This window comes from Gigantopelta aegis, chromosome 9, assembly GCF_016097555.1.
Source record: "Gigantopelta aegis isolate Gae_Host chromosome 9, Gae_host_genome, whole genome shotgun sequence".
NCBI lineage: Eukaryota > Metazoa > Mollusca > Gastropoda > Neomphalida > Peltospiridae > Gigantopelta > Gigantopelta aegis.
Window position 1 is genome coordinate 81,548,054 of NC_054707.1, and position 27,027 is coordinate 81,575,080.

The 27,027-nt window shown below is 35.3% G+C and overlaps 1 protein-coding gene across 2 annotated transcripts; it reads left to right on the forward strand.

Moving 5' to 3' along the window:
- The first annotated feature begins 229 nt into the window (after positions 1 to 229).
- On the forward strand, positions 230 to 26,773 carry LOC121380909 (nuclear pore glycoprotein p62-like). Of its 2 annotated transcripts, none has more exons than XM_041509938.1 (11): positions 230 to 360; positions 11,522 to 11,608; positions 12,702 to 12,899; positions 13,661 to 13,816; positions 14,504 to 14,575; positions 14,947 to 15,475; positions 19,289 to 19,445; positions 21,621 to 21,805; positions 24,023 to 24,134; positions 24,493 to 24,559; positions 25,236 to 26,773. In XM_041509938.1, the coding sequence occupies exons 2-11, from the start codon at positions 11,587 to 11,589 to the stop codon at positions 25,337 to 25,339; spliced, it is 1,602 nt and encodes a 533-aa protein (XP_041365872.1). In that variant the 5' UTR covers positions 230 to 360; positions 11,522 to 11,586; the 3' UTR covers positions 25,340 to 26,773. The 2 variants fall into 2 exon arrangements, with proteins under 2 accessions (XP_041365872.1, XP_041365873.1); XM_041509939.1 differs by having other exon boundaries at positions 15,085 to 15,475.
- The last annotated feature ends 254 nt before the right edge of the window (positions 26,774 to 27,027 follow it).

The following is a 27,027-nucleotide window of genomic DNA, read 5'->3' on the forward strand; positions in this document are numbered from 1 at the left end:
GTTGCAGACATCTTCTGATGCCTTTGTATTTTGTAATAATTTAATTTTTAATTTCAATTAAAATTAACATCTTAATATTTGTTTCAGTGTGTGACCTAAAATATAGATCGAATACTCCCATCGCTGCATATATATGTTGTTTTTTGGGTTTCGTTTTACCGAGATCAATTATTTCATGTCGGTACAATTGGCTTTATTTCATCACTTTTCAGTATTTTCTAGACCCGACAGTAACTGTAGTTGCCGTTATTTGGTCTTCATGATAAAATCGTAGCGGGCATTTTTGGATGAGAAGAGTTTATTTCATTTTAAAGACTAAAGCACGGCACAAAGCTAAGAGATCAGCTGGAAGATTGCAAGGTTATTTTGATCTTTCGTTTTTATCTCTTTGGCTATACTTCTAACCATAGTGAGACATTGATGCCCATGCCATGATCATGACACGATTCATGAAGTTGACTACCTACCTGTGTACTTTCACTTTCTAGACCTCTTTAAAAAATAAAATTAAAAATAATAAGGCAACAACAAATATCATTAAGTTAATGCAACTAATATCGTCAACGTCCCCAACTGGGGACCAGACAACTCGGACCGGGGGACAACTCGGCCCAGACATCTTGGGTACGGGGTGAGTTGTCCGAGACAACTCGGCCCCGTGGCCGAGTTATTAGACTGATAGACGGGGCATGCTGTGACACATTATATGCGTGTTAAGTATGATAGTTGGCCATGTCGTAGTGTCGAAGTATTGTACTATAGTAATGAATCCGGGTCGTTTCGCCCTTATTCTTATTCGCCCCCGAGTCGTTTCGCCCTTATTCCCGTTTGCCCCGAGTCATTTCACCCTTAGAATGAGTCGTTTCGTCCTCCATTATGAATCGTTTCGCCCCTATGTATTGGGGTGGTCCGAAACAAAATGTGGACAACTACAATAAATTGCTCCTACCTTAATTACTCATTATACTACAAAGATATATTTGTTTAATACCGATTCTATTCGGGATCAAGAAAAGGCCCAAAGAGGCCCAAATTCAAGTAATCACATAGGCTACTCATGCTAAGGATGACCTGCTAATTAAGCAGACAATCCCCTGCAAGGCTATATTGTACCAGGAGTAAATATCCCTTCAGATTCTTTTAACTGCTAATTAAGCAGATAATACCCTGCAAGATTCCTTGTACTTTCAGTTTCTCCGAGCTGCTAAATAAACAAACAATAGACTCGCTCAATGATTACATCTGTATGTGATTTTCTAAGGGGAACTCTTAGTTTGTACCCAAAACGAGTATATTGTCACAAAATCTTTTTAAAACCCCACAAAATACGCTTTATTTTAAAACATTTTAATAACAAAATAGCATTATTTTAACAAAAATGCCATATATAGCATACAACAAACATTTTTTTAAACATATCTTTTTAATGACTTTTTTAATGTAAACTGAAGCAAATGGACCTAAGGCGTAGTAAAAAAAATTGTTTGGTTCCGGTTACCCGACCGTCCCTAAAGTTTTGGTGCCGACCCTAAACTTTTTTTAACCTTTTCCCCACCCTTTTTTTTTTCCACCTGTTTTATTTAATAATCCATTAATATCAATCCTAATTTTCGTCGACTCTAAAAACAACAACTGCAGAGAGATGCCACGAGATCTGTCAGTCCAAGATCTCGTTATCAGAAGACCCGGAACACTTCGCGCAATTTTACTTCCGAAGAGTTCCAAATGAAAAGCTTCCGAGAGCCATTCGGAACTCCTCGTACATTTCCACGAAATATAAGCGTAGCGGAATGTGATGAGGTGTTCCGATTCCTTGAATGTCGTTTCATTTGAAATTGATTTAAATACATGTTTAATATTATTTGATTTGAATGAGCACATTTTTGACATTCTACTCTGTAAATGGAAGACGCCATTAACACCACATGCTCTCGGACGTGTTCTCGTACTCATTCGGAACTACTCGGAACTTGTGAATCCAATCTTCAAAATGTTACGCTAGTTTACTGTTAAAAAGCAGAATGATACAAATTTCCAGTCTATTTTGGTAGGGGAATTCCCTAAAATGTAATCAAACTTCTAGAAATACCGCGTTACGATTCAATGTTAAACATATTAAGAGTAAACATGAAAATAGCCGATTATGCTGAAAAGATTACTTAAATTAAATATTTAGACATCAACTCTATCAGTATTTTGCATTTCTTTGACAAATAACCCCTGTATTTATTATTAAATATATGATATCTATGGCATTTGAAATGAACTGGTAGTACCCAAAACCTTAAGAAATGACGACTCTTTTCACATTTAATAGCGTCTGCAGTGCTGTAGTTGTAAGGGGGTGTAACCATGTTGTGGATCAGACCTTTAAAAGCAAAAATACAAACCTGTTTTACCTCTTTGTCAACAGTGCAAAGATACTGTGCAGTGTCCTTATGGACGACCAAAAGGGAAACTGTTTTCCTGAAAATAGTTGTTTTCTTTTGATATCTCTGCTATGAGGATAGTTAGTATGGAGATCTTTTTGTTAACTTATTTTGTTAATTTTTATTGACATCTTCGTTGTGTTCATGATGTACATTTTGTTACTGCAATACTGGCAATGAAATAGGCCGGGAAGATCAGTGTTGTTGCTGTAGTTGTGAGGGGGTGTAACCATGTTGTGGATCAGACCTTTGATATTAAAACTTTTTTCCAATGAACAAATTATAGTGTTATTTTAGTGTTATCGTAGTTTATAACCTTACCGTGTAGTATTAGACTTGGGTGGTGTTTACATTAATACTGATTGTGGTTTGACTAGGTTACGACATGTTTTTTTTTTATAGAAAATAATTAATGATTCTCATTAGAGTATGTATTGTCAGTTGCACTGTAACACAAAGAAAGAGCTTTTAATATATTAATCTGCTATACTATTCAGGAAATATTAGCTCGAAAATGGGGGGGGGGGGGGGAATAAAAGTTTTCCCTACCTACCTACCCTATTTGTTTTTGGCATGTAACAGGAACCAAACAATTTTTTTTACTTGGCCTAATTAGAAGAAAAACACACAAAATGTAATAATATATAAATGGTGTTTATGGTTCATAAAGGTTACAAATTGATAACCTATATCTGATTTGCAACTAGAGTCACGTAAACAAATTTATTCATCATTCACAAACATAAACATGAGGGCGAAACGACCCGGTATGTGGGCGAAACGACACGGGGCGATCGGGAATAACGGCGAAACGACCTGATACCATAGTAATAATAATGCATTATACTGATAGAAGCTGGTAGGTACTGGGTTCGGATCCCAGTCGAGGCATGGAATTTTTAATCCAGAACCGACTCCAAACCCAGAGTGAGTGCTCCGCAAGGCTCAATGGGTAGGTGTAAACCATTTGCATACATACATACTGGAAATTTAATAACTCTCTACTGGGTGATAAAGATAAGCGTAAAGGTGGTCAGAGAAGTAATTTCTAACGTAGTGCAGCAATATGCAGCCAAACAAAATGAACAAACATCACTAGAAGATATATCTCAATCTGAAATTAATTTTAACATTAACAATCAGTTGTTTATGGAAGTGTTAAATGGAGATCCGGGGTAAAACAATTTCTTATGCCTCTTTTAAAAAGAAACAAACAAATAAACTTGAAGAGATTTTAAACGTGGAAATAGACAAATTGGAAAATAACATAGGCAATATCGATTTTGACCTGCTAGAAGCAAAACAACAAGAGTTAGAAAATATAACAAGGAAAAAGATGGAAGGCATTCTAATACGTTCCAGGGCCAAATGGATTGACGAGGGAGAGAAAATTAATAAATATTTTTGCAATTTAGAAAACAGAAACTTTGTAAGCAAATCTATGACTAAAATTGTATCAGACAATGGTACTATTGTAACAGACACACGAGATATATGTATGGAAGCTAAGAAATTTTATGAAACGTTTTCATCAAAAGAACATTTAATTCTAAAGTACGATCTTGATTCCATTTTTTTCAAAAAATTTCACAGTAAATAAATTAAATGACGAAGAAGCAAATTCCCTTGAAGGAGAAATTATGATGAATTGTTAAATGCTTTAAAAAACACAAAAAATAATAAGAGCCCTGGCGCAGATGGATTTACCTACGAATTTTATAAATTTTTCTGGAAAGATATTGGCACCTACTTACTAAGATCAATAAATGAAGGTTTTAAAAAAGGTGAACTTTCTGTCACTCAAAAGCAAGGAATTATTACGTGTGAAGGTGATAAACCAAATTTTTTAAAACAAAATTAGCGTCCAATCTCTCTCTTGAACTGCTCTTTTAAACTACTGTCTTCAGTCATTGCTGAGTACCGGCCTCGGTGGCGTCGTGGCAGGCCGTCGGTCTACAGGCTGGTAGGTACTGGGTTCGGATCCCAGTCGAGGCATGGGATTTTTAATCCAGATACCGACTCCAAACCCTGAGTGAGTGCTCCGCAAGGCTCAATGGGTAGGCGTAAACCACTTGCACCGACCAGTGATCCATAACTGGTTCAACAAAGGCCATGGTTTGTGCTATCCTGCCTGTGGGAAGCGCAAATAAAAGATCCCTTGCTGCCTGTCGTAAAAAGAGTAGCCTATGTGGCGACAGCGGGTTTCCTCTGAAAATAGTGTCAGAATGACCATATGTTTGACGTCCAATAGCCGATGATAAGATAAAAAATCAATGTGCTCTAGTGACGTCGTTAAATAAAACAAACTTTACTTTACTTTTCAGTCATTGCTGAATGTCTAAAAAAGGTTCTTCCAAAATTAATTAGTCGAGACCAAACTGGTTTCATGGTAAATAGATATATTGGTGATAACATTCGTTTAATATATAATTCGTTGGTTAATACTGAATTATTTAATATTCCAGGGATGCTATTTTTAGTAGATTTTGAAAAAGCCTTTGATTCAGTATCCTGGTCCTTCATTGAAAATACTTTATCTTTTTTCGGCTTTGGAAATGACATAAGAAGATGGATCCAAACATTACATAAAAATATTAAATCTTGCTTAATAATTAATGGTACCCTATCTCCATGGTTCGAAATTCATAGAGGCTGTAGACAAGGTGACCCAATATCTCCATATATTTTTTTATTATGTGCAGAGATTCTGACTCTTATAATTAGGAATAATCCAGATATTAAAGGTCTAACTTTTAATAATCAGAATCTCCTCATGACACAATATGCAGATGACACTGAATTCATCCTGGATGGGAGTAAAAAATTGTTCGAAACAACAGTTATGGTACTCAATGACTTTGCAAATATGTCTGGACTGAATATTAACTATAGATGATAAATCCCAAGTTATATGGATAGGTTCCAAAACAAATTGTAAAGATGTCTATTTACCAAACCTAAAACTTGAATGGAATCCAAAAATATTTAAGATTCTTGGAATAAAGTTCACAACAAATATTAAAGAAATTACCAACATTAATTTTGAAAATAAATTATTTGAAATTAAACAAATTATTAATAGATGGATGAAACGTTTTATTACCCCACTAGGTAGAATTGCTATAATTAAATCATTGCTTATTTCTAAACTTAATTATCTTTTTTTGACTCTTCCAAACCCCCCAGGCCATTTTCTTAAAGAACTGAACCATATGCTATTTAAATTTGTCTGGAATAATAAACCTGATAGAATCAAAAGAACAGTAGCTTGCCGTCCTGTTAGTGACGGAGGACTTGGTATGGTTGATATATATTCATATGTAAAAGCACTGAATCTCATATGGACTAGAAAGATTCTCGATGTTACTCAAAGTTTCAAATGGAAGGATGTTCTCTTATCGGTATATCCCGATTTTATCAATATTGATTATTTTGGAAAGACTGTTTGAATGCCTTCAAATGTTTTGCTGATAACATTTCATGTTCATCCTTTGAAGAATTTTTAACAGAACCAGTATTTTACAATCCTAATATTTGTATTGACAAAAAGCCTTTTTATAACTCGAAATGGTATTAAAAAGGTATCTCACAAATTACAGACTTTTATAACAGAAAGGGTAAAATTTGTACTTTAAATAATGGAATTTCAAGACAATTGCGACACTGAAATATCGTTTGTGACTTATTATGGTGTTGTTCAAGCAATTAGAAAATATTTCTCAAGTTTAAAAATTGTACAACCAGACACCTCTATACTGGATGACACTAATGTTATGAGGAAACTCTTCTCAATTAAAAAGGGTTCTAAACAATACTATTATATATTAACAAATAAAAATAACATTATAAAGGCTGAATCAAAATGGGAAGAATTATTTCATTCCGATATCAACTGGACAAAAATATATTCAAAGCCGTTTAAGACAACCCCAGATACAAAGTTAAGATGGTTTCAGTGCAGGTTACTACATAGAATTATCACAACTAATCTGTTTCTGTTAAAAATCTACAAAACTGATAATAATCTTTGTACATTTTGTAAAGGCACTCCAGAAACTATAGTTCATCTCTTTTGGGAGTGTATTCCAGTCAAAACATTTTGGAATGCTTTTGTCCAGCTGATACACGATAACTGTCCACACATTTATAACTTGTTTTTTGATGCCGAATTGATTCTTCTTGGTGAAAATAATAAAACAATAACAGATGATATTTTTGATCTCTTTTTATTACTTTCAAAGTTCTTTATTTACAAATGTAAAGTAATGGATACATTACCAAATATTAAACATTTCAAATATGTTTTAAAATCAAAATATATAATTGAACGAAACATTCATCACAGTAAAGGTTTACACCATAAATTCCAAACAAAATGGGCTACGTATCATAATTTATGTAATATGTAGCCAGGCAATAATTGGACAGAATTATATAGTAATATTTTGTTTTTTGTGTGTGTTTGTATTTCGATTGTCATATACATGCTAAATATACAACCCAATTATAATGGTGTATGTTTTTGTGGGGGTTTTATAATGCAATGTTGTATGTGTATATATTAATGCATGTATGCAGGTGTGGATGGATGTATGAGTCTGAATATGTATGTGTATGTCGATGTACATCAATATGTAAATATACCTTTTTCATCTTAATATCTATATATGTGTGCGTGTGTGTAATGGAAGGAATATTTTAATTAAAAAAAAAAAAAAATGTAAATCTCACATAAAAAAAAGTTTAAAAAAAAAATAATAATAAAAAAAAAATCTACAATTAACTAGAGTTTAAGTTAAAGTTTGTTTGTTATCCTGATAGACGCGTAGTGTTTAGAAATGAAGGGCACGTAACTCTTTTAGCATTATTCTTGTGGATTTCACACCTTCCTCATGAGCACAAACACAAGTTTATTTCATTAAGAACAAATAGACATGTATTCAAGAACAATTGTATTTATTGAAATTACTTAAAATGTTAACTTCCAATAATAAAGTTTTACCTTTCCCAGGTTGGTGTATTAAAATCAAGTTTGTGACCTTCTTTTGCCATACATAGAACTTCATTGTCCATTTCGGTTTTATGTATTTCAGTTATTTGTCTATTTGTATTTAAAATTGGCTGTTTTTTTGTTTTGTTTTTTGGGGGTGTTTTATTTTAGAACATCAGCAAATGTTCAATTTTATGCACTGTATCAGGAGACCATAAACTGGTTTTATTCAACAAATGGAATTATAAATTATGAAAGACTACAGCTATGAAACAGATTGTAGCTATGAAACAGACTATAGTTAAAAATAAGTCATGTGACCTACTTATACCGGGAAGACATGATTGCCACATGTGTTCATGAAACAGATTATAGTTAGAAATAAGTCATGTGACCTACTTATACCAGGAAGACATGATTGCCACATGTGTTCATGAAACAGACTATAGTTAGAAATAAGTCATGTGACCTACTTATACCCGGAAGACATGATTGCCACATGTGTTCATGATCACTCAGAGGGAAATTCAAAGTAAGCTTGAGTGCTCACATTCATTTATAATATGAAATAATTATTCCACATTTATACATTCATACATCAATGTGAGGTACGTTGTACAGATTTCGTATAAATTTGGGTAACTTGATTTACGTCATTGTTCATTGTTAATTACAGTGGAGACAAATGTTTTTTGATGGGAAAGAAAGAAAAGCAAAGCAGTTTGATGTACACAGACACAAATTTACTTCAGTGAATTAATTTAGTGTTCTATCAACATTTAACAGCTTAGACAAATCTTCAAAATAATTGTATCATGAATGTCTTCACATTTCTTTTATTAATGCAGTGAACGTTCGATGCTAAAAAACCCACATGATGAACACTACCACTTCTGTTGTATTTATAAGCGGTGATATCTCCTCCCCCCCCCCCCCCCCTTTTTTTTTTTTTTTTTAAAGTTTCTAATATTTTATCAGGGCTACTAGATTATGGTAGCCCCACTCCCATGGCTAGTGATATTCAGTGTTGGGCTAGTAAATAACTACTATTGCCTTGCCCAATGGCTAGTGAAAAAAAGAAAGAAGTCAAACGTTAGTTATATTTTAGTTAAGTCGATTTTGTAAATATGAATATCCTGCTCCCACCCCAACCCCCCAATCTTAGTCTTTTTAAGGTCTATACCACCCTTTAAGTGACATATCTGATTATTACTATTATTTAGTAAAATTATATTAAAGTAAAGTAGGGCTGTTAAATTTTTAATTGTGGCTAGTAAATTTTTAAAATCACTGATTCCATGGCTAGTGTATTTTATAAAAATTCTGTAAGCCCTGTTTATAAAGAATTGCTGAATAAACAAAACAAATGACAGTAAGTGAAAATCATCAGTTACAGCCAATTAAATCTGCAGTTGAAGACAAAATATCAGGCTATAGTTAGTGGACTCAAGACAGAATGACTGTTCTGATCACCTGACAAATTTGGTTCCAAATAAGTGGTTTTTCAGTCAGAGATTGCTGAAAGGATAAAATAAAATGTTTTCATTGCTCAACTAAAATATAACTGGAATGGGACACAATAGAGGTGTAGCTCGGTGGTAAAGCAATCGCTTGATGCACAGACTATCTAGGATCGATCTCAATCAGTGGGCCCATTGGGCTATTTCTTGTTCTAGCCAGTGTGCCATCACTGGTATATCAAAGGCCATGGTATATGCTATCCTGTCTGTGGGATGGTGCATATAAAAGTTCCCTTGCTACTAATCGAAAAATGTAGCAGGTTTTCTCCCAAAGACTCAGAAGAATGAAATGTTTCACATGTTCAAATAGCCGATGATTAGTAAATCAACGTGCTCTAGTGGTGTTGGTAAATAAAACAAACAAGTAATAGAGGCTGTTAAAAATACTGTTACATTACGTTACGATAACTTGTAAGCTACTGAATTTTTTTGTCAGTTGCATTTTCGTACACACTGCGGCTCATTTCCTGTGATGTCCATTGTGCAGACTGATAAATTTTTATTAGTGTGTGAAAAAAAATGTGCATTTGGAAATAGCGCAGCTGGGTGCTGTAAAATATAGTAGGATGTGGGAAAATAGGGGGGTGCAGAAAAATAAAGTGGGGCGGCAGAATATGAATGGAGGGTGGCAAAATATGAAAGCAGGGCGGCAAAATGCAATAGCGGGGTAGGCTGCCCCATTTAAATGGAGCAGCGAGAACACTGGCTTTATTAATTAAATATAATAATGTAACATTAATTTCAACAATCTCTTAAAAACGTAAATCAGGACTACCCCATAAACCGGTCTATTTAGATAGAATCAGCATGGATGTCACCGTGACATCAGAATACTTTTGTTGCATTAACAAAAATCTCCCCAAAACAAAGTGCACAAATGAGGAGAAATATTTTGTTTAATCTATAAATGGCAGACATTTTCCACTGTACATAGCACTATGTTAAATCAGGGGTGTGAAAGTAAATTATGTTAAAAAATACAATTACCAGTCCAAAGGACAATCTGGTTTTTTGGCATTGAATCTTCGATTCCGCCATGCTAAAATCCCAAACCATTCAAACAAACGGATTAGAATAATGATGAAATACACAATACATGTTTGTTCAACATTGACGCTAGTTCAATTTGGAGTTCCAAACTGCGCAAGTGCAACATTCCAGAAATGGAGCTGGTCAAAGGCCATTACAGCCTAAAAATGGCATGTTTATGTTGGAAGTATATTGCTGGTGTGCTTGAATAGATTGTTCTGATAAATACAGGATTTCGTAAATCTATAGGAAAGAAATGGAAAAAACTTAATCTTTACAATCTTGAATATTTCAAAATTTATTGATTTGTCAATCAAGATTTGGGGCTTCATTTTGTTTGCCACATGATGATGACATGTTGATCACTTACGAAGTGTCCTTAAAGGGACACACCCTAGTTACGGCTAGTTGTTAACCATTACGGCGTTGTTTTTCACTATTAAACCCATTTTTTCACAAATAAAATTGCACTTTACTTACTGTTTATTATTTAGAATATACATTTCCATTCACCTGAAGTGTTTTTTGGTAATCCTGGTAATCCTGGTGTTTGTAATACCACAAAATGCATTTTTCGTATTTCTGAAAAACGGACGCACGTTTGAGAAAAAAACGTTGAGCAGACAAGGTCTAATCTATTTTTAGACGGGATATTTCCATTTCAATGTCGCAGACGTTGGTATACCACGTGACCGTTATCATTTTGGTTCGGTTAGTTTTCTCGTGCACGGTTCGCGCAATCAACATCCGATTTGTTGTTGTTCATTTGTGAGATTTTTCTTCACTTTTCGTGAACATTTTCAGTAACAATAAAGTTCAGACAAGTAAGTATCTCAATACAAAACGTTACAAACCCTTAAAACCAATAATTTTGCTAAGTCCTACGATATCTGGAGAGGGGATACAACCAGGACAGAACAGTTGGAACATGTCCAGGAGAGGTGAAAAGAATGCACCCCAAGTCTGTGAAATTTGTCGTGACGTAGGCATTGTTGTGCTTCGAGCGACATCTACCGGTGAGATCAGAATACAAACTTTCAAAATTATTTCAAGCAATTGGGACATGGGGATTCCCATGGTATTTATCGATATAAAACCTGCTTTTTCACTCCATTTGATAAAAACGTGATCTAAGTGTGTTACAGGTTTGTAGATTAACCAAATTATAATTTATTTTCGCTGGATGGAACTAGGGTGTGTGGCTTTAACAATGTGTTTGTCATTAAATATATACATATGTCATTTGAAGTGAAGAAAGTGTATATTATAATATTGCTATACAATAATATTTCATTTGTTCAATAGTCTGACGGTCTAGTAGAAATTCTGGCGGGCTAGTACATTATTTGGTTCTATTTCTGGCAGGCTAGAGAAATAGTTTCCATTTCTGCACCCCTGTAAATGATGTGTAACACAAAACAAGCCTAAATAAGCAACAATTTTATAAGACTGTCATTGTGTAAGAGTTTTGGTGATACCACCTGACACATGTCTACACACAATTTTAGTATTTAAATTATAATCTTCCTTATTAATGTTTTTGCTAATTTCAGGTTATTTTACATGAAATTCAAAACTGCTTAACAAGTGGACAGTGTGATACCTGTAACTCAGCATTATGTTTACAAACCAACAAGGAGGTATGCTTTTATTTACATATTAGGCACAAAACAAAGTGCTAGTGAATCGAAATTTATTATGGTCATTTGATGTTACACACATGGCTCGAACTTAACGATGACACCGACAGCATTTATCGTCCTTTGAATTATGTATCACATGCATATTTATTTGCTGCAAAAGTCACCTTGTAAAAAATTGCTGTGGGCAGGCTCACAATTGCCATCAGTGCTGTGGGTGACAAATTTTTACGTTCGAGCCCTAAACACATAATAGTATTAATACGATAATTTGATTATGAATGTCATTTATTTCATACTTAATGTAATTCATACTCTTAACTACAGATCATTTCATACTGAATACAAATTAAAGACTTGTTTTTATACATTTAATACAACCTACAGATCAATCTATTTTATTAATTAAAGTATATTTTGTCCTATGAATTTTTTTTACTTGGTTTTTACTTTGGTGTGCTGAAGAAAAAATGGGGATGACAAAATGAAAAGTTCTTAAAGTGCAATAAACGGCTCAAAGTGAATTGATCTGTATTAATCATTATGATATCACTCAAACAGAATAATCATTTGGTTGGTACTGGTTACCGGGTAAGCCATTAGACTTAACTAAGGCTGGTTGGTACTGAGTTTGCAGCCCGGTACCGGCTCCGACCCAGAGCAGGTTTCAACCACTCCGTGGGTAAGTGTAAGACCAGTACACCCTCTTCTCTTTAACCACTAAGTGACTAACAACTAACCCATTGTCCTGTTCCGACAGCCCAGATAACTGAGGTGTGTGGCCAGGACAGCATGCTTGAACCTTAATTGGATGAAAATAAGTTGAAATAAATAAATACTTTTTTTCCCCACCTAAAACTTATTTACAGCCATTGCACTTGCCGTAATGTATGCATCACAGTGCTAATAGTTTCAGGTTAGCTACTACATCAAGAGTCAGGGCTTGTGTCAGAGGGTACGAAGGGTAAAATGACATACCCTAAAATCTTGTAAATTAATGGATACATTTTTTATAATTTAAAAAAAATCATTTGAATAGAAATGCTGTTGAAATGAATGCAATTATATGCTATTGGTGTTTCATCTGTCGCAGGTTTTAGCTTCGGCGGTACTTCTAACACTCCAACGACCACAACAGCTTCTGTGCCAGGCTTCAGTTTTGGAGCCCCATCCACTGCTGCTTCTACGGGGTTTTCCTTTGGAGGAACTGGTGCTGCCACGACAACATCGGCTGCCAGTGCACCTGCAGGTGGCTTTAACTTCGGTAATAAAGCATCAGCAACAACAACAGGTGAGTTTTCTTGGTTTACCTTTACGTAAAAAGTGAAATTAATTTAATTTTATAAATACAACCGTAATGAATACACTTGGGTGAGAAATATGTTATTATGAAACATCATGAATATGGGTTTCCAAATGTGAATAATCGGACCCTAATCTAGCCAGTGAAATTGCACTTTTTTTCTTCTTTTTCGTTGTGGAAAATAGTCTGCTCAAGTTGCCAGATTTTTAACAGTGGTGACAAGTCGAAGTCACTATAATGTTTTGAACCAAATCTGATTTCAAAAACAAAATCACACTGTCCATTGTTTCACTTTGATGTGAGACTAATAAATATTGCTCCTTTTACAATTGACCATTCAAGCGTTAATTCTCAGATTTATTTCAGTAATGCCAGAAAATAAAACGCTTGATGCGCGGTTGGTCTAAGATCGATCCCCATTGGTGACCCATTGGGCTATTTCTTGTTTCAGCCAGTTCACCATCACTGGTATATCAAAGGTCGTGGTATGTGTTATCCTGTCTGTGGAATGGTGCATATAAAAGATCCCTTGCTACTAATGGAAAAATTACCAAATGTTTAAGATCCAGTATCTGATGATTAATAAATCAGTGTGCTCTAGTGGTGTCAGTAAGCAAAACAAACTTGTTTTTCTATTTTTTCTTCCTTCCATTAGTGTTTGACAAAGTTATTAGTAATATATATATAGTTATATGTAATTAGGCTTGGTGTCTATAGATAACATCCGTGATGTATGTTTCTCTCAACAGGTCCGACTCCAAGTTCTACTCCTGGTGGGTTTTCTTTTGGTGGAAATCGACCGGCTGCCCCAGCAGCCCCCGCCGGATTTCCATTTGGTGCTGGAAGTGGCAGTACAGGATCATTTGGCTTTGGGGCTGCTGGTGCAGCACCAGCAACAGTGTCAGGTTAGAACCAAGTGGGTTTTGTGGGGGGGGTTTAAGAAGTAATTTGATGTATACAAATGAAACATTGACAAGAACTTATAGACTGTATAATAGATATTTCCTTTTACTATAGTCTGTCCCACAGAGAACGTTTTTGTTTTCATGGTATGGAATTTACTATTAAGTTATTTATTTCTGAGCAGATTGTTTTGTAAATTGGACACAAAAATAGTGCTTGGGGGGTGGGGGGGGTTCCACTTTTCTTCTTACATCGGACAAAACTGAAATTATTTTTAAAAAAACATTTTTTGTAGGTGGATGGGACAGACTAGATATCATTCATATTTTATGCAGTTTTCGTTTAACTTTATTTTATATTTTTTAAATTCACATTAAATTTAGAACATCACATAAATGGTTATACCATAAATAGTATATACAAATTTGCTATATCTTGCAGTGGAATTTAGTCTTCTGAAATGTTTTTGTAACCTATTTGATGTTTGCACGTTAAAATGTAGGACACCATAAAAGCTAACACAACAAACAATTGGCTTACTCAATTGGTTTATGAAACCATTAAATTATTTATGCATATTTTCATTTCTCAGAGACTTGGCTTGATCTATCCTGTCAAAATTATTGCATCTACAATTGATGGTAGTGAATTTAAATTAAAATTAAGTTGTCATTTTAAAAATATTTTAGCATCATCCGCGGCAACGGCTAACACCCTGAGTCTTGCACTGGGACAAGCAGCACCAACAACCACAGCAACAGGTAAAATGTCCCCTTGTAATGCAGTCTTCTTAGCCTCTTGTAAAGATGAATCACTTGCATTTGAATAAAGCTGCAATCTATAGAATAGTTTTCACACAGTGAGGAAACTCAGGTTACAGTTCCCAATACCTATATGCAGAAAGTGGAAATATGTGTTCCATTATTCCAGGTATTTCCTGATTTTTCTCAAATCACAGAAATTAGCATCAGCTTTCGTTGCATAAAATAATTTTCACAAAGTAGAACAACTATGATCTAAAAAAAGTTTAATAAAAGATTATTAGATTATTCTTGTTCTCAGAAACAATTTGTTTTAAACATTGTGCCAGTGTTCGTCAGATTACCTTGTTTTATTTTTATTTGTTACACAGTGTCAGGTACTGTCCCAACTGTTGGTTTTGGAATGGGGATTCAAAATGCAGCTACATCGGCACCTTCAGCAGGATTTGGTATGGGTACTGCAACCACAACAACCACAACAACAACAGCATCATCTTTCTCATCGTTAGGTTTCACAGTGACATCAACACCTGCTGCAGCACCCACAACATCGACCCCAGGGTTTGGTCTCGGGATAGCAGCTATGTCAACACCCGCCACTACTGGGCTTGCCCAACCTACAGGGTTACCGTTTGGAGCAGCAGCATCAGTGGGTGGTCTGACACAACCTACTGCTATTACATCAACAATGGCACCAACTGCAGCAACATCAGGGTTCTCTCTAGATGGCGGTCTCAAATCCGGGTTCGCAGCAGCAGCTACCACCACCTCGTCAGTGCCGGTGTCTGCTGGTTTCAGTCTAGGTACTCCAGTAGCCAAGACGACAGCATCGGGGTTTGGACTCCCGCAGATTGTAACGTCTTCAGCTGTTTCAGGGTCTGCCACTGGAGCTGTGTCGAGGTATGGATGAGTTCGTAATATACTGACGTCCAAAAGAAACTTTATAAGGCTTGAAATTGTATTGTAAAAAAACCAACAAATGGTACAGTGAGATCTAAATGTGACAATGCACTTCATGATACATGCAAAATGTTTGTACGGTGGTTTCTAAATTTGTTCTTTTCGATTGGTTGGAATATTTATCAAATTGTTAAAATTTTATGTATGTAAAGTTTCTTTTGGATATTGGTATAGAAAGAATATTAATTTTAATCCAGAGTCAGCAACTTGTTGATAATCATTTATTTGTAATAAATGGTAACGATGGGTACTCTGCATCAAGATATCTATCATAATACAGTTTTTTTGCCGATGTTTCTAGACTCCAATAATCGGCACCATTCCCCACCATTCCTATGTCATTTTTTATTCCCCATTTTTGGAGTAAAAAAATTCCCAATCAATGTAAATAATTCTCATTTTTTATTATTATGTAAAGGCATATTTTGAAAACAATACATAACACTAGATATTAATTTGAATAAAGACAAGTATATGTATGGTATTAGTCTTTTCGATTCTAACAAGGCTTACTAAGATGGTTTTTAAATGAAACTGAAAATTCCCAAAATGTTGTAAAACAACGCTAAAATTCCCAAAGTGAAAGCCATGGGTGTCAAGTCAAATTTTAGAAATAAAACTCTGTAATATCTAATTTATCACATAGCAAACCATAGTTACATGATGCAACGTTAGCACAAATCCTAAATTTCAGGTCAGAAGCATAAGATTAATTAATTAATATTACTACCTTACAATTATGGCAGATTCTTAAAAACCGGTCTCAAGTTCAGTGCCTAATGCACAAGGACGGCTTGTAAATGAAAAAAAAAAAGAAGATTTTTGCATTCATTACCAAGTGAATTGGTTCAAGTGGGTTGTAGCATAATTTGTGTTGTGTATAGCTTTATCATATAGAGTTACAGATAAAGTTTGACTCTCATGAGGAATGGCTCATTTTTTATAGAGTTATGACCCTTGAATTGTCTGTAGCTGAACTGCGCTGTCGGTAGCCAAATTAGCCATTGGCTAATTTTTGCAAAAAATGGCTAATATAATTTGTTAGTGGCTAAAATTTTGGCTGCGCCATTTTTTTATCTTCCGATGTGAAAAAACGGTTACATAATCTATCTGACACCTGACATAATAATAATACCAAATATTCAGTTAGCGTAATAGCGATCTCGCGATCAGTATCGAGAGACAGTGTCATCCAGAATACAGCATAATAATGTTTGCTTATTTTAATAATCACGGTTATTAATTTTAACGGCAACATGTTTCAAAGCAAAGTCTGGAAGATTTTTAGCTTGTTATTTTAACTTTGTAAAGTCTTTGAACCAAAGTAATAAAAACGGACCGCCAATGCGTGTTAGTTTCAATACACATGCTAGTTCAGGGCCAAAGACAAGTAGGCTAGAGGTGTGTTCAGCCAAACCAAGCAAAACAAAAATGTCTGCTAGACTGGTTTATGTGCTTCGTGTTTTAACCCCAATGTTCATGTCGGGAACCAGTCAGGCTGTTCGCGAACTTTAGGAAAACATTCGTTGGCTGCTTTCAGTGTGGATATAGGTCACTGTCGAGACTGTCGCACGTGTCAAGGGACATCGTTGCGGACATTAAACAATACAATTACATGAAAGTAAATGTTGATGTAAATTTGTAAAACAAACCCAAATAGTTGTTTGAATCAATGAAAACTTAATTGCTGTTTTGTTAGTTTATTTTCGTTGTCTTTGTTAATTTCAAACTAATGCATATCGCGATCACAGGAAATGAACATGCAGTATTTATACAAATAGTAGTTAAATGTACACGGAATACAATTAGTTTACAGTAATTTGTTAGATAAAATATTATAAAAATGTGTAGACTGTGAGGTGACATCTCAAAAGTTAGCTAGATTTTAAAAAGACCGTAAATTCTAATTAATTATCTTTTTAATCAAAATCTTTTGACGTAAATGGAATAGTTGTAATAACGTGAAGTCAACATTCTTAGGCCACATATTTTACAAGCTGAAATCAACAAGCATTTAACACGACACAGAAATCAACAACATGGTGCAAATTACGAAATTGTTGGGGTGGGGAATTGATGGGTTACTTTAAAAAAAAAAATTAAAAGCAGTTGAAACCAACATAAAGAAATAATGAGCTCTTTTAAAAAAAAAGAAGAGTAGGCCTATATTGGCTCTTAAATTTTTTATTAATATCATAGGCCTTAGCAGTTGGGGTGGGTGTTTGCAGAGGACACTAGCTTCCAACTCTGCATATCCCCCCCCCCGTGCCCCCCCCACTAAAAAATCAAAGTAATATATCAACTGCCCCTACCCCCATTGCTGTCTTTGATTTTGATCAGGTAATACGGTTTTGTTATTGAGATTTATTCCAGTTTGTATACAATTAACTGAAAAAGATGCATTTTCATATTCATATATAAATACTCTATACAGTACTGCATAAAACAATTTTGGCTAAAGCATTTTCAATATGGCTAATAAAAATCTCATTTGGCTAATTTTTTGGTTACAGGTATTTTTGATCCAGGGTGAAACCTGTTTGCACATTTGTTGGGCCTGATAAGGGGACATGTACTGCTTCAGCAGAATGCTTGTTCTATCTTTTGAATAAATGTATATCAGTATGCCGATAATATCATGCAGTTCCAATGTATAGTAGTGAGATGTACAGTGGTAAAGCCTTTATGATACTATCTAGTTTTCGGTTCTACCACAGCTCCTGGGAAACAGATAGTAGTGAGATGTACAGTGGTAAAAGCCTTTATGATACTATCTAGTTTTCGGTTCTACCACAGCTCCTGGGAAACAGATAGTAGTGAGATGTACAGTGGTAAAGCCTTTATGATACTATCTAGTTTTCGGTTCTACCACAACTCCTGGGAAACAGATAGTAGTGAGATGTACAGTGGTAAAGCCTTTATGATACTATCTAGTTTTCAGGTCTATCACAGCTCCTGGGAAACAGATAGTAGTGAGATGTACAGTGGTAAAGCCTTTATGATACTATCTAGTTTTCGGTTCTACCACAACTCCTGGGAAACAGATAGTAGTGAGATGTACAGTGGTAAAGCCTTTATGATACTATCTAGTTTTCAGGTCTATCACAGCTCCTGGGAAACAGATAGTAGTGAGATGTACAGTGGTAAAGCCTTTATGATACTATCTAGTTTTCAGTTCTACCACAGCTCCTGGGAAACAGATAGTAGTGAGATGTACAGTGGTAAAGCCTTTATGATACTATCTAGTTTTCAGTTCTACCACAGCTCCTGGGAAACAGATAGTAGTGAGATGTACAGTGGTAAAGCCGTTATGATACTATCTAGTTTTCGGTTCTACCACAACTCCTGGAAAACAGATAGTAGTGAGATATGTATGTAGAATACTAAACGAGCTTGCCTGTCATACCATTTTTATGAAATGAGTGAACAGTTTTTGTATCTGATGAGTGAAAGTGAGTCAGATACCAACACTGTTCACAAGTTTCATAAAAATGGTTTGACAGCCAAGCTTGTTTAGTATTTTATTTATTACAAACCAACTGCAAACACGCCGCAACACGGAAGTAAGCAGATGTCGAGACCTACTACATGTTATTTTTCTATGAATTGGGCCAGCAAGTGATCTACGCTACGCTCACGTCATGCCAATATTACACCAGTTAGATATTAAGTGATTGTTATGACATGAACAATATCTTACACTGGAGTGTAATAAACAGTGGTAAAGCCTTTATGTTACTATCTACTTTTCAGTTCTACCACAGCTCTTGGTAAACAGATGACGTACCGCCAGCTGGAAGAGTCCATCAACAAGTGGATGGCCGAGCTAGAGGAACAGGAGCAGACGTTTCTACAACAGGCAACACAGGTGAACGCCTGGGACAGACTGGTCATGGAGAACGGGGAAAAGGTGAGACAAATTTTCCCCATGGGGCTTCAGTCTGGAACAAATTTCGCCTTGGCCAATTGTCAGATATGTAGAGTATTTTCTAATCAGGGTTCAGTTTGGAACAACTTTTGGTTTAGACAATCTTTAGATATTTAGAGTATTTCCTGAATTTTCCTATCAGGTTTCAGTTTGGAACAAATTTTGGTTTAGATAATCTTTAGATATGTAAAGAATTATCTTGAAAATGATGAAAAACCTGGTTAATTTAAAGAATATGTTGTTAGGCTATGTCTAAATGTTGTAGCCTCTTTGTATAAAAAATTAGCAACTGGCTAATTTGGCTATGGACAGGGTGAGGCCCTGATTAATTGTCGTCACCCTGTATGACTGTCACCTTGGTGTAGTGTAATAGCTTGCCTACTGACTGATTAATCAGAGCTGGAACTATTGTCGTCACCCTGTATGACTGTCACCTTGGTGTAGTGTAATAGCTTGCCTACTGACTGATTAATCAGAGCTGGGACTATGTCGTCACCCTTTATGACTGTCACCTTGGTGTAGTGTAATAGCTTGCCTACTGACTGATTAATCAGAGCTGGAACTATTGTCGTCACCCTGTATGACTGTCACCTTGGTGTAGTGTAATAGCTTGCCTACTGACTGATTAATCAGAGCTGGAACTATTGTCGTCACCCTGTATGACTGTCACCTGGTGTAGTGTAATAGCTTGCCTACTGACTGGTTAAATTAGTATGATTAGTAGATGAATGCAGAATTAAAAAAAAACCTATAAGCACTAATCTAGATGGCGAAATGGCAGTGTTTTTTGTTTTGCCGAAGTTTGGCTCAAGTTGCCAAGTTATTAATAGTAGTGACAAGTTGAAAGTTGCTGTAATATTGTGGACCTAATCTGATTTTAAAAACGAAATCTCGCTTGTTTATTGCCACCTTGTAACACCAGGGTCCAAACTTCAGAAGTTGTTACCTACAGCAGTTAGAAATGCTCACCTGTGGTAATTTTGAGTCTGCCTATAGCTATTTCAAACAAGTAACTTTTACAACAAATAAACACAAAATTAAAAACAAAAAAATTATCCCTACAACTGACAGCAATAATGTTTGTCCAGTGACAAAAGTCTGACATTGGTAAATCTTTGACCTTTTATAATTCATATCACAACCACGACAATTGCCATTGGTATCACTGTTAATTTCGAACCCTGTAACACGCTCACTCCTCAGTCATGTCTGGATCTGTATACATGGTCGGGCGAGGATTTAGCTCAGTCGGTTGAGTGCTTGCTGGAGTCGCAGGATCGAACCACCTTGGTGGATCCATTCAACTCCTTGGGTGTTTTTCTTGTTCCAACCAGGGCACCACAACTGGACAAAGTGAATATAAAAGATCCTTTACTGCATTAGGAAAAATGTAGCAGGTTTCCTCTGAACATGTCAGAATTACCAAATATTTGACATCACATAGCCAGTGATTAATTAATCAATGTGCTCCAGTGGTGTCATTAAAACAAATTTTAACTTCCAACTTTTCAACAATTAATTATACAGCATAATGACATTAGTTTCAGTTTTTCTCTGCAACGCTAGTTATTTTAGACTGGGAACCATAGCAGTTGGCAGAGCCATGGAGATTTCCATTGGTGTCATTAAACAAAACAAAAACAAACAAACTGTATACATGGTCAGTCTTGCTGGTGGCCCTTACCCCCCACCACCCCACCCCACCCCACCCCACCCCACCCCATATACTTACCTTTTATGACACCCAATAGCCGATGTATATTTTTGTGCTGAGGTGTCGTTAAACATTCATTCGTTCATTGATTCTCTCTGGTACCAACACGTTGCACCATTTGTAGTTGTTCAGTCAAGCCTTGTTTAGTATTTAGAAATGTAACATTCACTGTTCCACCTACCTCTTCTTATTCTTGCTCTCTCTTGTATCACTAGCCTTATAACTCTCGGCTCACTTTCCAACCCCTCTCTCCTTGTTCAACCCATTTTCACATGTCCGCCCTCACCAGAATCTCGTGCATCCTCACATCCGTACCACGTGCGATAATTCATACCGTACATATAACAATATATGCGCCTGTTACATTGGTATGATAATTCATACCGTACACATAATAATATATACGCATATTACAGAACATACATATTTGTCTGTGGTTGCAGATAATCCAGCTGAACAAGGAGGTTGAGCGTGTGAAGATGGACCAGCAGAAGCTGGACCACGAGTTGGACTTCATCCACTCGCAGCAGCGTGAGCTCAAGGACCTGCTGTCTCCGCTGGAGAAGGAGCTCGACCAACTGCCGTCCATCAGCTACCAGCAGCACGCAGACCTCGAGAGAGAACACACGTAAGGCTTTCAGGCAAATCCTTTTACCATATTTTCCTATGTACTATGTGCCCGGTGTATAATGCACACCCCCCATTTTGAACATTTATTTCAAGGAAAATAACATGAATCACAATATAATGTGCACCAGAAAATCGACAGTGAATGCAGTTTTCCACCTGTCACCAAAATTTACTAAAAGCGAAAGCAGCAGTATATTTAAGAAACAAAACTTAAGTTTGGTACTTGCGTACTTAAATGTCACACATGCATAAATCAAGACAAAAGTATATACCCATACACTGTAAATGACTAATAAATAAATGAAAACAAAAATATAGCACATTACATTTGGTTCTTGTGCCCAACGTGAATGTGCGAGATTTCAAATTTTATAGTAGTGTCATATATTTCCGGTTTGACGGAAAGGGCCAAATTAAATCTCATAGAAATTAAAAATATTTATGGTCTATTTTTTTGCACTTTTTGGCGAGGTATGGATGCTTTTGTACACTTATTTTACATTTATTACAACCATCACAAGTGAAAAGTGATTTTTAAGAGTGTTTTGGCGTTTTGTTGTAATGAACACTGTCAATAACCTGTAAAGTACCGTAAACTACCAATCAACAATGTTTTATGGGCGATCACTGGACATTTTTAAAATATTTTTTTTCTATTGTTATGTATAATCCACACACCCATTTTTAACCTGTATTTTGGGGGGGAAAGTGCGCATAATACATGGGAAAATACGGTAGTTAGCATTAAAAAAAATATTGTCTTCAATCCATAAAAAAAAATATTGCCTTCAATCTGCAGTGTTTTTAGTCCCCTACCACTCTAACTGGAGGTGACTGTAGGCTTCATCTCTGTCTCTCTGACTTTCTATCTGTCTGTCTGTGAAAATGTGTTGTTGTATATAGCTTTATCATGTTCTGTTACAGAAGTTAGCCATTTTTACAGGATTTCGAATTTAGAAGATATGAAAATTTGTTGGGCCCGGTAGGGGACACGTATTGTTTAAGCAGTACTCTCAGAATGCTTGTTAGTCCCTTGCCAGTCCAACCGGAGGGGATTATAGGTTTATCTCCCTCCTCCTGTCTGTCTGTCCATCTTTCCTACACATAGTTTTCCAGTTGTTTTTTCACAATGTCTCAAGATATTAAGCTGAAATTTTATAGTGTATAACTTTATTATATACTGTTACAGATCAAGTTTGGCTTCCATGATGATTTACCCATTTTTGACAGAGTTATAACTTACATACAGATCCATACGGGATCATTAAACCTCACATGTAGGAACAACATGGGATGGTGATGTGTCTTGTACTATTACTAGGTCACTGTGATCTACTTTTCACGGTCTACTGCACATAACAGTAAATCCTTGTCCGGACCATATCTTGCATACAGGACCATCAAACCTCACATTCAGGTACAACTTGGGATGGTTGTGTGTCACATACAATTACTAGGTCTTTGTGATACAACTAAATCAAATAGTTTGTCCATATTCTGAACATCATACCTCACCGGTACTGTTGACAATATTTTTGGCATTGCCTCAAGATATTAAGCTCAAATTTTGTGTATAGCTTTATCATGACTTCCATGGCAATTTACCCAAGGGGATTCGAAAGAAGAAAAAAAAGCCGGACTTGTCATTCTGTTACAGATGAGGTTTAACTTTCAGGTTTAAATTTCCATTTTTCCTGAGTTGAAGTTAGGAGATAAGGAAATGTTTTGGGTCTAGTAGGTAACATGTACTTTGCTTTAGCAGTACTCTTAAAGTCTTTGTCTTTTATTGTTTTCAGTTTTAACTCCTAGAGTTGAAGTTAGGAGATAAGGAAATGTTTTGGGTCTAGTAGGTAACATGTACTTTGCTTCAGCAGTACTCTTAAAGTCTTTGTCTTTTATTGTTTTCAGTTTTAACTCCTAGAGTTGAAGTTAGGAGATAAGGAAATGTTTTGGGTCTAGTAGGTAACATGTACTTTGCTTCAGCAGTACTCTTAAAGTCTTTGTCTTTTATTGTTTTCAGTTTTAACTCCTAGAGTTGAAGTTAGGAGATAAGGAAATGTTTTGGGTCTAGTAGGTAACATGTACTTTGCTTCAGCAGTACTCTTAAAGTCTTTGTCTTTTATTCTTTTCATTTTTAACTCCACAATGTTGTTGTTTTTTTCTTAAAGTTGTTGGTTATAAATTGTTTGTACATATTTTGTTTTTTCCTTTTCAGGTATCAGTTGGCAGAAAATCTTGATGCTCAGCTGAAACGTATGGGACAGGATTTGAAGGAAATCATTGAACGGCTTAATGCAACAAGTGCTACAACAGACCCACAAGATCCAGTATGTGCTTTTAGTTTTTTATTTGTTGATTGTGTTCTGAGAAAGAAAAAAAACAAGCTCAACAGTTCCACTTTTTTGTGTGTGTTTATTAAGTTCTAAAATCAAAAAGCAAAAGTAATAATTATTATGAAGTCTGCAAAAAATAATTTTTAATTAATATTTTTTATAAGTTTTTAAATAATAATGATTACAGAATAATAAATACAGATAATTGTTTCCTTGATAAGTATTTTATACCCTGTTTATGAACGTCGCAAGCTGAAACAACAATATTTCATAATAATGATTAGTATTAGTTTTCAGTTAACATGGTTGATGAAAGGAAGTGGTTGACTAACAAAACTATTTTATCTTTCAGATTCAACAGATTACCAAAATATTGAATGCCCACATGGATTCTTTATTGTGGATTGACAGAAACACTGGTAAGCTACATCAGTCCCATACAATGGATATATTCTTAATGTGTTATATGTTAGATTATTAGTGATTCCATTTCTTCAGTACTTTGGATTAAACTCAACTGGGCAACAAACTTACGTTTGTTGTTATAGTTGTCATTTGTATTCTGTCATTATTCAGCTAATTGTCAGGTACAGAATACTTTGTTTTACTACCCTTTCCTAATCCCAAAAATCACATAAAAAGTTGGTTTTGCAGGAAATATTATTACTGATTTTTGTGATTTTTTTTAAGCCTTTGCTGGCATTACCCTCGCCCCCATTGTAATGTCCATGAAATATATAAACGGCCTCTAATACAAAATGGTCAAGAAAAACTTTAAATAGGTTCCAGCCAGTTTTCCTTGAAATGTTATTCTGTTTGTTTACTTTTGCCTGTGAAATATAAATATATGGCTTCACAACTGTCATTATACTTTACATAATGCATTCCACCGATAAATGTTGAGTGATTAAGTAAAGTTTGGCTATTGGATGTCAAACATTTGGTCATTGTCGCTTGTAATTGGAGGAAACATTCTACGTGTTTCCATTAGCAGCAAAGGAGCTTTTGTATGCACTTTCCAGACAGAATAGTGATTAACAATTTACATTTATATTTGAGGTTATCATGTTCATCTTTTCTTCTTGTATTTTTCAGTTGCATTAAATAGAAAAATGGAAGAGATCGGAAAGCAAATGGATTCACAGCGTTCAGAACAGGAAAGAAACTTTAGAATGGCTTACAACTATATGAATAAATAGCATCTTGACAGAAGCCTCCAAATGGTTTATGACTGTAAAAAGAATGTTTGTAAAGAAACATTCAAATGGTTTATGACTGAGTAAATAACGTTTTCAAAGAAAGCTTTGAATGACCTGCTACTGTGTTGATAAACAACGTTTTCAAAGAAACTTTTTGAATGGTTTATAACGGTCAGTAAGCTAATTCAGCAAAGACATCTGAATAATTAATGTTTTCAAAGAAATCTTTGATTGACTTACATCTGTATCAATAAACAGAGATTCCAAAGACAATCTGTTGGTTTTAAACAACAACTATGTGATTAAATAGTGTATTGATTGTGTGATGCTTAAACTAGATGCAGCTACTGTAAATGACAAATTTCTGTTTGTGGTGATTTAACAGTCTGCTTGCTCATTAAACCAATAATTCCACTGATTTCCAATGTTACTGAATGGTTTCAAGACATAAGCATCGGAAGTGTGGAGCACTATCTACTTCACCCCCAACTCTGAATAACTGCCACCCCCTCCAAGTTGCTAAGTGTTGGCATCTTCCAAAACCTATTTAAGTATAAGGGTTGAATTAATCACTGACTTAAGTACAATAGAACATTTATTTTCCTCATGTTTTACTGTAAGAAATGTATAAAAATATTTGTGAACTTATTATTTTGATGGGTTACTTGTCAAAGCCACTGATTCTACTTTTTCAGGTACAGACCTTGTTTTCATTTCATATAAAATTAATTTTGAGCTACTTTAAATACATTGAATTTGCCAGAATTTATAAAAATAAAAAGTTTAATTAATATGCAAGTCAACGGCACAAAGGCTGTAATAACTGAACATTTCACACAGCCTAAAAACTAAGAGTGAACAGTGTTAACGCCAAATATTTGTACTTTCACTTTTGCCTTGTGATCAGTTTGAGAACATCATCAGTGTTTGTGCAGTAAACCTATTATGGTGTCGGTTTTATTCACTGATGTTTTGGTCCCTTGAATAATGACAGCAGAACAATAATTGTACTAGGAGATAGTCCAACAGATGTAAAACTACAACAGAATTGGTCCTATGATCAATCTCACTTCAAGGGAGCATTCTACTACTTAGCTACAAGTTGCTTGCACAAACATCATCATTCTAAAATGACCATAGCTTGTCTTTAACACCCTTCCCCTTCTCGTCTTTGGAACAACCTCTGGCTAGCCTACATCAGTTTGTACCCACAACAAGCGTGTTCGAACCTTAATTGGATGTAATCACATTAAATTACTATCCTGATGTTTCTTTGGTCTCTAGTCTGCTCCTGGGGAAAAAGAATGCTGGTCAACTTGGCCCCCTACTAACTCAGCTTAGTGTTTGGACAACTCGGCTCAGTGTTTGGACAACTCGCCCCAAATTTTACTTTCTGTAAATAATTATGAAAAAATAAAAAATGAATGTCTACAACTTTGGTGTCATTTTATTTATTAATATTACAAACTTTGTTATTACGACCACTTACTAAATGGTTTTATGTTGGGGAGATGTTAATATGTGATAACTAATAATCTATTACAATGAAGTGTCAAGCCTTAAAGGAATCATCAAGGCTTTTGGACTCCCGACTGGTGTGCTTATTCAACAGTATTTAATGCACATCATTGATTCAAATAGTCTTATTCAACTTACTGTGCTAGCACAACAAATATGCTATTCAACCT

What these genes read in the sequence shown, in the direction of transcription:
- LOC121380909 (XM_041509938.1), top strand. Translation starts at nt 11,587, where the DNA reads ATGTTTACAAACCAACAAGGAG. An exon ending in TCATGGAGAACGGGGAAAAG is followed by an intron (nt 19,446 to 21,620) that starts GTGAGACAAATT and finishes CTGTGGTTGCAG; the next exon opens with ATAATCCAGCTGAACAAGGA. An exon ending in GACCTCGAGAGAGAACACAC is followed by an intron (nt 21,806 to 24,022) that starts GTAAGGCTTTCA and finishes TTTCCTTTTCAG; the next exon opens with GTATCAGTTGGCAGAAAATC.